Source organism: Rhinatrema bivittatum, chromosome 2 (assembly GCF_901001135.1).
Source record: "Rhinatrema bivittatum chromosome 2, aRhiBiv1.1, whole genome shotgun sequence".
Taxonomy (NCBI): Eukaryota; Metazoa; Chordata; class Amphibia; order Gymnophiona; family Rhinatrematidae; genus Rhinatrema; species Rhinatrema bivittatum.
The window spans coordinates 510,932,797-510,944,888 of NC_042616.1; the positions used below are offsets into that span (position 1 = coordinate 510,932,797).

General features: G+C 43.4%; 1 protein-coding gene across 1 annotated transcript in view; it reads left to right on the plus strand.

Annotated features, from left to right (window-relative positions):
• Positions 1-12,092, plus strand: part of CAP2 (cyclase associated actin cytoskeleton regulatory protein 2) — a 317,746-nt gene that overhangs the window by 71,479 nt on the left and 234,175 nt on the right. Inside the window, exon 3 of the mRNA XM_029590710.1 lies at positions 2,358-2,458. Within this exon, the coding sequence (XP_029446570.1) occupies positions 2,358-2,458 (101 nt within the window). The remainder of the gene's footprint in view (positions 1-2,357; positions 2,459-12,092) is intronic.

Sequence of the window (12,092 nt, forward strand, 5' to 3'; positions counted from 1 at the left end):
TTACATGTGATGAGTGCTATTAGCCATGCGCTGGTTTGGACGCACATTTTGGACGCGCTAATCCCCTTATTGCATGAGAGGTTTTGGATGCTTCCAAGCGCATGTAAACCGTGTGCTTGGCTGAGCACACTATATTGCATCAGCCTGTTTAAGTGTTGGGAGCAGTAGCAATGAAGGAGTTCTGGCAGCCAAGATAACTGCCAGCATCTTACTAACTTCTTTCTTCTCCTTCACTTGTATATAGAGGGAATTGTTCCATTGTGATGAATTTTTTTTTTATTTTGGAAGAGAGACTTGAGAGATTTTCAGTACTTTCCTAGCTCTTCTTTTCATTATAAGAGTAGGCTGAGAACCACGAAGGCCAGGATTCAAATCCTGCTGATTGTCCTTGTGACATGGGGCAAGTCACTTCATCCTCCATTGGCTCAGGTATAATCTAAGGGCCTGATTTACTAAGCATTTTTTCCATTGAAACAAAATGGGAACAAAAAAAAAATCCTTAGAAAATGAGGCACTTAGATTTTAAGTCCTTTAGGGACAGGAAAATACTTATTGTATCTGAAAGCAACTCACCTTAAATTACCAATAACAAGGCATGAGCTAAATGTAAAATAAAAAAAAAATGGAGTCCTTTCTATGTCTTCACTGCCTGCTCCGTGGGGACAGGTATGCCATACAAAATGTTCGTTAATGTAGGTGTACCTTGGGCTTGAAAAGGTTAGGAAACTCTGTATTGGTTTGTACACTTCAGAAATTAATGTTAGTAGCAGTACAGTTCTATTGCTATGATTAGTGAGTGAGTCATGCTTGCTAATGTAGCTGTGCAGTAGGACAGTATTGTACTTGTCTTTTCATATCCATAGGGTCCTGCAGGTGCTTTGAAATCTTAAATCCTGACTCTTCCTATTTATAGCCTTGTTGATCTTAACCATGTTTTCTGAAATAAATTTCCTTAAGCTTCTTATTTTATCTTTGTTTTGACTAGGTTTTAAATTCGATGGCGTGCAGATTTTTGTCTTAACTGCATCTGTATAGCACTGTATACATGTGGTAGTACTGTTTAACTAGGTAATAGAAGATGGTTTCTCTCTATGGTGTTAACATTAGGCACAGGAGTCAGCAAACATTTTAGACAGAGAGCCTCCCCACCTCCTGAAAGATCTACTTCTAAGATATTAGAGTGCCAGGCAAATGGGGGAGGGGTGGGGAGAGACTGGCATTCCCACATCTTTCACGAAAGTTGGCATAAAAAATAAATAAATATTGGAAGTAGATATTCCGGTATGTCTGGCAAGTGGAGGGGAAAACAAGTGGCTAGCAAGTGCTAGGGGAGAAAGATCTGCTTGCCCACAGCTTGCTCCCTCCTGCACTGAACCCCTAGATGCTCCATCACCCTTTTCTTTTCAGTTTCCTCTCTCTCCACCCCTCTGCAGCCTCCTCCATCCCATAACTCCTTATGCAGCCTTGTCTCTCCAACCCCCCCCCCCCACCCCCCGCTGCCTCCTTGTGCACCCTCTACCCTTTCCTGCATCTGGCAGCCAATATGGGCCCAGCTCTCGCAGTTACAGCCAGCAGCTTGGCTCACACGTGCCAAGCCCAAATGACCCTGCATGCCAGGGGTCCCAAATCCTGTTCTAGCATGTGTGTGGGGAAGGGCCAAATCGAGAAATGGTGGGATTCTTGTGTTCAGCTGTACCCATAAAAGGGAAAACTAACAGAATCAGTAGAAGCAGAGCGTAAAGTCGTTTGTAAACCTGAGGACCTCTGCTCCACCTACTACTTACAGTGTAACCTTGAGCCAGTTATTTATCTTCTGATGCTCTTCTTGGGACAGAAACCTTGTGAGCGTGTGAATTTTGTGCAGGGTTGGTTATTTGGACAGTGTTAAATATTATTATTATAAGTAAATTACAGAACTTTTTTCATCAATATTTGAAAGGCTGAATATGTATTTGATACACACAAAAGTGTACACTTATAAATAGATCTCTGACACTTTCAGTTAATTAAATGACATTGTGTCAAAGTTCTGAACACATTTTTTCTTGTGCAGTTTAGCATGAGAATTTATCCTAAGACTATGGGCTCCCACATGTATTTATCATCATGCACAGATAGTCTGATAGCCCACAAACTAGTTCAGCAGTTTGTTCTATTAATAAATTGTCATTAGACTGTTTTTTTTTTGAAGGATAGTCTGTAGACAGAGGCTTCCATTGCCGGGCTTGGCTTTTTTGTATTGCAGTATAATCCAGTACATGAGAGGTTTAGAACACATAGCAGACCCTCACAGTATATATAGCATTGTGAATCACAGATGCATCCACTGAAGATCAGTAAATGTACTTCTTCCAAAGGTGTCGCACCATGCGTGGAAGCCTTCGACCTACTGCTGCGTGGGGCTGTAGCAGAATACGTCAAGAAGAGCAAGATCATTGGGGGCGACGCAGAGATGCACGTGAGTACCCTTCTGCAGCTTCCCAGTACCTGCCTTTGTTTTAAGAAACAGACCAGTCCTTTCTTAAAATGTTAGTTTAAAAGTCAATTATAAAATGCAAAATCCTGCAAGCAAAAAAAAAGTCTTAATTGTAAGCTGTTTGCTCTGTTCCTGAGCTCCCAACTCTTCTCTGTGCAGATGACTTAGCCCTGAAGGAGTTCTAAGAGTACGTCCCCTCGTGCAGGAATGGTGTGATATGCAACTTGTGCAGCCAGTATGGATTTTTAGGGCATAGTATTATTTTAAAGCCCATAAATACCCATGAATTTATGAACTTCCATTTTCTTTTCTTTTCTTTTTTTTTTTTAAATGGAGATCAGTGAAAAAAAATGATATCTTATTTTAATGGCATGACCTGAGATTTCTGAAGAGAACTGAGGAAACTGCAGATCCTTGAGACTCATTTCTTCAGGAAATCATGTAGAAAATATGCAAAACTTGTAGACCACAGACAAAAGCGAAAGAGGTCTTTTGTTTTGTTTTTTTCCACTGTGAATTTGGGTGTTGATACTGAAGAAATCAGCTAGGAAATCAATCATATTTTTAAACTAGTGGAAACCTTTTGAAAGCTATAGAACAAATGCCAAGCAGGCTATATTTTAGTATTTTCCCTGAAGGTTTTGATACTTCCCTCATTCTATCAGTTCTTAGCCCTCTTCCCTTCATTTCTTCGTGATTATTCTGCGGCACAGAGTAACTGTGCATACTCTGCTTAGTGCTTGCCTGTGCTTAACCAAAACCAAAATATCAAGGGCCATATTCAGTAAGTAAACAAGTTATCTGGCTAAAGTAAGCAGGATAACTTGTCACAGATATTCAGTGGGATAAGTCTCCCGCTGATTATGCTCGGCTAAAGTTATCCGGGTAATGATACTCAGATAACTTGTAAACCTAACTGGCTATATTCAGGGCCAGTGCAAGGATATGGGGGACCCTGGGCAACCATCAGTCTTCACAAACACAAACCCCCTTTACGCTCCTGTGCTCTTCAGCCATTGGTGCATGGGCTCCACTGGTATCACTGAGTCTCCGTCCACAATTTTTGACGCTTTCAAGGTTTGGTGCTCTAGACAACTGCATAGTTCGCCTAATGGAAACACTGGCCCTGGCTATGTTTGAATATTACCAGTTAGGTTTAATGTTATCTGGGTACTCAGATAACTTTAATCTTGATTGGCTGTATTCAGAGCATTACTGGTTTAAGTACAAAAAAAAAAAAAAAATCTCTCCTGGGCCAGCAGACCTGATTTCCCCCAACCCACCTCACAAAATCAGTAAAAATTATGTCTGGCATAGCACCTGATAGCGGCCCTCCCACAAGCCCCCCAAAAGTATTCAAATTAAGTTGCAAGCCATAGCACTCACAACCCCTACCCAGTCCTCCATGGTGCCATGGTGCCATGGTGTGGTACATTCCTCCATGGTGCCATGGTGTGGTACATTCCTAGAGGCCTTGAGGGTTTTAAGTGGTTCCAGATGGGATGGGAGGGTTGTGGTTAGGGGTTGTGAGTAGATAGGGAAGGTGGGAATTTGGGGGAGAGGGGCCCAGAGCTCATGTGTTATTTTCAAAATCAAGGGGGGTAGGAGAAGGACAAGAAGACTTCTCAGGCTGCTATGGTCTGCAGCTTATCAACATTATCTGGCTAATCCAGCTAACTTTGCTCCATTCCGGAACGCTCCAAGACCACCCCTAAGTTATCTGACTAAGGGCCTGATTTACTAAGGTTTTTCTCCCATTCTGTGTCTACAGTAAATGAAGGCCCTGAGGGGGTCATTTACCAGACGGATCGCACGCGATAAGGGACATTTCGCACGCGAAAAGTCCCTTATCGCGTGCGATACCTGTTACGACTATGGCTGCTACGCAGCTGCCTCACCACCAGAGGTCCCCCATGAGCATGCTGTCCTGGCTGGCCCAGTCTGCCCTCCTTGTCTACTCTATGTTTTGTGACTTCCTTTATAACCCTGCCTAGCATATCCCTCGGTGCTTCGGCATCAAGCTCGTTTGGGCTCCCTGCTCTAGCCTCCCTTCTGCCTTGCTCTGCTGCCTATGGGCTTCTGTCTTGCTCTGTTGCCTATGGGCTTCTGCCTTGCTCTGTTGCCTTCGGGCTCCTGCCTTGCTGCCTTCGGGCTTGTGTGTTTTATGTTTAGTGTTAGTATTGTTTGGGTTAGTCTGTCTAGTCTTTGTCAGTCTTGTTTCCCCGGGTTCCATTAGTCCTATCACTCATACCTACAGTCAGTATCACCCTTACCTGCACTCTATCCTGTGTCCATCCTTACCAGCACCCAGTTCCAGTATTCTGATCACCCTTATCTGCTTTCACTTTCACACATACCTCCATTTTATTTATTTATTTATTTATTTAGTGCTTTTTTTTTATACCAGCATTCATGATACATATCATATCATGTCAGTTTACAAATAACAGGGGTCGTAACTTAACTATTAACATGCTATAGAGAAGACAAAAATTACAATGAACAGGGGTGCCGGAACTGGGAAGAGGAAGATATAGCAGACAGTAACTGGATAACTATATCAATTATTTACAAATTGTTCCTGTGTTTCAAGCTCACTCTTACCTCCACGCACATTGTAGTAGATTCCTCCAGCCTGTATCAGACTCTCTCCAGCCAGCTCCCACCACCACAGGCATCCTCTGCATAACCCTCAGTTTCACTAGTTCCAGACGATATCCACACATTCCTGCCTGCACCAGCCCGTATCAGAGACTCTATTACCAACTCCTGTTTCTCTCCTCCCTGAGTCACTACTTCAGGTGGTGTTCACTACACCTGACCAGTGCCCATTCGTAACAGCATGCCGAAGCACCGAGGGATATGCTAGACAGGGTTATAAAGGAAGTCACAAACATAGAGTAGACAAGGAGGGCAGACTGGGCCAGCCAGGAGAGCATGCTCGTGGGGGACCTCTGGTGGTGAGGCGGCTGCATAGCAGCCATAGTCATAACAATACCAAGATGGGGGCGGAGTCGGCCCCGGAAGAGGAGGAGTCGGGGCATCACCGGGGCCGACTCCGGGAAGACGCGTAAGGGCCTTTTCGCGTCCGACTTCGCGCCCAATAGCTACACCTTCTATGGTGGCGCTATTGGGTGCGAAACCGGCAGCGATCGCACCGTGGTGGTGCAATCGCTGCCGGCTAGCACAGGACTGCCCCCCGTTTCGGCCCCCCCGGCCCTCATTACCTAAAGTATTGCAGGCATGCGATACTTTAGAAAATGAGGCCCTAAGTTAGCTAGGTAAAAACTTATCCTAACAACTCAAATTTCAAAACCCCAAAGTTTGTCCAGCTACGTCCAAATTAGCCAGACAGACCCCTTTGAATATGGACCTCACAGTAACAGCAGACGATCACAAAGACCTATTTAGCCTTAGGGATGTGCTTTCATTTTTAAAGACATTGCTTATTTAAATTAATTTCATATCATTTTTAAACTAAAATGCTAAAAAAAATTAACAATTTTTATTTTTTTAAATTTTTTTAGTGTGTACTATTTTGAATTAATGCACACTGTTTGAGTTAGTGCACACTATTGCAACTCAAATAGTGTACACTAACTGAAATAGTGCATGTTAAATTGAAAGTACTGCATATCAAGGGATATATTTTAAGAGTTCCTCACGTTAAAAGGGCCATATACGCAAGTATCTGGGCCAAGAGTGAGCAACTCATTATTTAAAATGGCCCAATTCATGCAGAAAAAGGGGCAGAGTTAGGGTGTGTCAGGGGTATTCCAGGATGGGGCCTACATTTATGCATGAAGATATGGATTTTAAAACCCATGCCCACAGTTCATGCCGGCCTGTTACCCGAGCTTATTTACTTCTGTTCTTGATAAGGTGTAAGTCTAAAGAAAATTTATTTTAGGCTTAAAACGACTAAAGGTGAGGGGTCTGGGTGGAATGCAGGCTGAAGAACTAGAGGAGTCTGGCTGACCTTGAGATAGACTGGGCAAACTGGTGGACTAATTGGCAAACTGGCTATTTCCCTCACATGCGCATTTTTGAAAATCTGCTTAGCTATGCGCGTTAAAGCCAAAAATTCCTAAGGAAGATATGCAGATAATGTTTGCTCAGGTAACCACTTAAAATTAGGAGCACATGTATGCGCTAGGTGTTTTTTAAACAGTGCGTACACACTTGTACTGTTGATTTAAAAATTCCTGTGTATGTGTTTGTTTGTGTGCTCGTTTTAAAGTTATCATCACTATCAAAATAGTATGCATTTAACAAAACATTTTAAAAAGAAATAAAACGTAATGAAACAAAAAAAAAAGTTTTATCGACGCACCCCTGTTCAGCCTGCCTCAAAATGCTTGCTATTCTGTTACAAAAATACCTTTTCTGATTTAAAATATATGAATTTTCTGGAAATGTATAAGCACACATCAGTAAATATAGATTTTAGAAAACAAAACAAGTGATAATGGTAATTTTTTATTTTAAGAAAATTAATTTGCTTGCGTTATTGGTGCCTTGCAAGCAAAAAATGTTCTTAACATTTTCACTTTTGTAGAGAGAGAGAGAGAGAGAGAGAGAGAGAGAGAGAGAGAATGAACCTATTTATAAGGCCTGCATAGTATTCAGCTATTTATATGCCTATAGGAGGGCCAGCTAATAGCTCGAGGTGAGGTTTTGGTGGGGGTTTAGGGGTTTAGGGGCCAGTTTTACATGCAGAGTGAGACGTACGAACTGCACAGTACACCTCGGTGAAGATTTGATGTAATTTGGAGTGAGGAAAGTATTACAAAGATGATACTTCTGTAATGTTCTCTCACCCTAGCTTGATGGACTCTCTCTCTCTCAATGCAAATTGCCTTAGGGCATATTGCACAGATTAACGCCAGGAAAAAAGGTGTAGTTATTTCCAGCGTTAAAACTGTGTGATACCATAACGCATGGTGTGATATTGTCTCTCATTTTAATGAATCCTGCCCTTTTTAAAAATTTGCATTCGCACCAAGCGATAATCATATTATCGCATGCGTATGGCGTTAATGTGTTATCACATTAACGCCATAACACACTTTGATGAATTACCCTATAAGTCCTGTTAAAAGGAGAGATATTATATCCTTTGCTTTATCTGTTAACATAGTAACATAGAGGTTGATATTTAAAAGGTTTGTCTGGCTAATTTTGGAGGTTAGCTAGAGAAATCTTGCTGTTTCATTTCCCACTCACCAACCCGACCCCAGCTGATTTTGTCCATACAAATCATTGTAGGCACAAAATTTAGCTAGATAAAGTGAAGAAACCTTGGCAGCATTCCCTCAGCGTGGTTTAACTTCAGCTGCTCAAGTTACCCGGTTAATTCTGCTTAGCCAGACATCAGTCCTGAAATTAGCTGGATAACTTTGTCTGGATATAGTCAATGTCACTTTAAGCCAGATACTGTAAAAACTGATTAATGTCCGGATATCTTATAGGGATGTGCATTCGTTTGAAACAAAGCAACAAATGAGGCCATTTTTGATTGGTTCTGAATGGAACGAATAGAACAGTCTCTTTTGGTAGTTGTGGTATTTGAATATGACGGGTGGGAAGAGGGAGGTCGCTATGCTGAAAGCTTCTGCTCCACATTTTGACTGACCTCTCCTTTAAGAGTCCCATCTCACTAAAGCTACTTATGACCTTGACTCTGTGAATAAGTCCCATTGCCATCTCTGCTCTTCTATTCAGTAGATTTTCACCTGCAGAATCCACCACCACTAAGGAATATTCCCTGGATCTGTCATGGGTGTCAAGGTCATTCTATGAACTGATTGATCTCTTTGTGGCTACCACACCCCCAGGGCTCATCAGAGTCATGTTAACTGGCTTCAGAGGTTTCCTATAAAGTCATTCATAAGCAGTTGCAGTTGTAAAGGTATCTGCACCAGAATCTAATTTGAATTTTACTGGCTTCCCTGCAATTTGCGGAGTCTTGTACCATGTTGGCTCCTGATAGTCAGCGTGTCATTGGCTATTTCTCATGTTAGAGAGCTTAGAAACCAGGTTTCCTTGATTTCCTATGTGATTACTTAGGGCTTTTAAAAATGTTTTTTTAATGTTTTTTCTTTGCTAAATTTGTTTTTTGGGTGGTTTATCTTAATACTGTTTTATGCCGCGGGTTTTAATTTGCTTTGGTAAAGGTTGATTTGTATAGTTAGAGATTATATACGTGTGATGTACTGCTGTTTGTATATGTGCTCCTTTTTAGGATTTGCTTCTTGCTTGGAGATTTTGATTTTAAACATGAAATAAATATTTTTAAACAACTAAATAAAATACTTCAGTCATTGGTTTAGTGCAGCACACTGCTGCAAAATGGCTAACTTTCTGGCATTAGTGCATCTTCTGCCTAAGGCTGGGCATCTATTGGTAGACAGGTGACCACCACCACCTCTTCCACCTCTGGGTGCTTGCTTGGCATTGCAGCTTGCTCTGGTTACCTTCCTTCTCTGAGGCTTCCTTTTGCCATACAATACTCCTTTGTGTACTTGGAGCCTGGTTCTGTGCTTTAACCAGTTCAGAGTGCCTAGTTATCTCTCTGGCTGTGGACAGCGTTGCGCCTTTCTGTATTTGCAGCGTCAGTGACATACCTTTGCCCTGTATTCCAGTCACCAGCCTGCCCCGGATCTGGTCTTTTTTTAACTGCTCCAAAGTCATTGTTCAGTCAGATCATACAGCTGCCTAATGAAAGCTTCTACTGGTTCACCTTGAGCTGAGATCACTGCTGGAACCTAACCCTCTCATAAATTACATTGCACTTGGGGATAAAGTATTCCTTGTACTTTTCTCTGGACCTTTTCCTACCTGTTCCTGTCTCCCTCTGCCTGGAAGACAAATGACTCCAGAGATGTGCTCAGCTTTGGGCTCCATAGTTTAAATGAGTGTGCACACTTGTACTATCTTGTCTTTGGCTTGCAGATCGGTTGCCATTCTTTACCAGGCAAACATCTGGCACCAGTCAGGCCACGATGCTGGATCAGCAAAGTTGAGGCCTGTAGGAGGGAGGAGCTTCGCCATTGAGATGCATTGAGGGAGCCCACAAATGGGCTGGAAACTGGCTCTGAGGCTGTCAGACTCGCCTGAGTTTCAAACTTCTGACATCATGTTATGTGTTAGATGATACATGTTGGTTGCTTAGGTTATAACTAGGCCCCATCCCAGAGAGAACAAAAGAACATATGAAATGCCGTTGAGCCTATTATCCTGTCCCCGACAGTGGACAGTCTGGGTCACAAGTACTTGCAGATCCCAAAAAATAGCTCTATTTCTTGTTACTCACTCCCGGGATTTCCATAGTCTGCTTGGTTAATAGTGTGTTATGGACTTTTTCCTTCAGGAACTTGTCCAGACCTTTTTCAAACCCCGCTACGCTAGTCACCTTGATCACGTCCCCTGGCAACAGAATCCACAGTTTGACTGTATGTTGAATAAAAAAGTACTTTCTACGATTTGTTTGAAATCTGTTGATTGTTGTTTTCATGGCATGTGTAGCCGCTCATGGGGGGAGACATCATTTTTGTCACCTCCTCTGCAACGTTTCTAGTTCCGCTTTGTCTTTCCTGAGATGGGGGCAACCAGAACTGTACCCCGCTCAAGGTGTGGTCACACCATGGCTCGATAGAGAGGCGATATGATATTTTCCGTTTTATCCGCCATTTCTTATCAGATCATTCCTAACATTCGACTTGCTTTTTTTGACCGCTGCCACACATTTAGCTGAGGATTTTAATATGTTGTCCATAAGGACTCTTGAGGTCCTTTTCTTGAGTGGTGACTTCTAATACAGAACCCAGCATTAGTTGGGATCACTTTGCACTTCCATTAAAGGCGTCTTGTTTATCTCACTCCCATATGTACCTTTGACAAGAGTTAGCCGTGGTCCTTCTCTAAACCCTTTTTCAGTGAATACAGAACAGGAGTATGTGTTTAGCATTTCTGCTTTTTTGTTTTCCTGTCTCTTCACACATTGCTCCTTGTCGCCTCTCAAAAATTCATCTGAGGCTTTCCTCTTTTCACTGATACCTGAAAAAAGTCTTGTCATTTTGCTTTGCCACTTCAGCTATCTTTTCTTTTCACGCTGTTTTGCAGGCTTGATTTCTTTCCTCCTCTCTTTCAGCTTTACCAGATGTTCTTTTTGAGATCCTTTGAACATTTTGAATTCTATCCTTTTGCCCTGGCTTTTTCAATTCTTTGGCGAAACATACCGATTTTTCTTTTCATCTCACTTTATTTACATTCCTGACATAACGCTTTTTTGTTTTGCTTTTGTTTTTTCCATTACTACAGCGCCTTTCAGTTTAGCCCCCTGCTCTTCCACTTCACCCATTTGTTTCCACCTTGCCAGCACTTCCTTAAGGTACTTCACCTGTTACCTGGCACGGACGTGAGCCCTTGGGCTGTGGCGTGGTTGACGCAGTCCGCTAGGCCCACACCGACAGCTGGCGGACACGCTCTTACTGGGACAGGAGCTGAAGCTTCACATAAACCTGCCCCGTTCCCAGGAGGTTGAGCCCTTAGGTTCCAGGGATGGCAGGGCTTAGGCAAGTGACCCTTAAGGAGCGGTCAAAGAGAGTCCAGGTACGGGCAGTGGTCAAGGCTGGCAGTGAGAAGACAGGATCCAGGTACAAGCTGGTCATTGCAGGCAGCGTGTAAGGAGGAGTCTGGGTCCATAGCAGAGGCCAGAATCCAAGAGTCAAACAAGACAGACAGAACATGGATGAACGGGCACAGAGGTCCAAGACAAGGTTGGATGGGCAGGGCAAGACAACAGAGAAGCAGACGAGATAGGAGCAAGGCAAGGAGGCAAAATGAGAAACAAGGCGAGGCAGTAGCACGGCAAGGGGGACACAGCAGAAGCCATGACAAGCAGGACAACAAGGCATGAAGGATAGCAACATGCACTGCAGACTAGGCAGGGGGACCTGTTGCTGAGGCAAAGATCCAGGGATATGACTGGGTCTAAATGGCCCAGGGGGCCGGATATTATCAGGAGGCACCTAATCCTGTTCCCTGCTGCAGGGCCTTTAAGAGGAGGGCTGGGGCACACGTGCTAGCCTTAGGAAGCAGCATGGCACAGCCAGAGGCAGGAGTGATGGTGGTGTTCCTGCTGCTGTGCGATGCGGCAATGTCGGTGGCGTCTGGGGTGAGTGCGGCCGGTTGCAGGACCACCCCGTGACCGGCCAAACATTACATTATCAAGGTAGGTATTTTTTTGAAATCCAGGACTTTGCTGTGTGTGACTCTTCTCAGCTTTGGCCCTTACATCAAGACGCTTATCTGATTACTGGTACTCAAGTGGGCATCTTCATAGACATTAGAGATGCTTTCTCCTTTAATAAGTACCAGGTCCAGTACCTTCCCTTCCCTCATGCGTTCAGTCATCTTTTCTCTGAGCCTAGCCCCTGGAGGGGCGTCCATGATCTCTTTACTTCTAAACCACAGACAGGTAATCCATTCCATATCCAGCAGGTTCAAATCTCTCACCAACACCACCGCCTCCTTCATTCCCATCTTTTGGATGTGTTCGACCAGATCTCTTTTCAGTTTCTCCACCTGAGTTGGTGGTCTTTAGGCCATACTG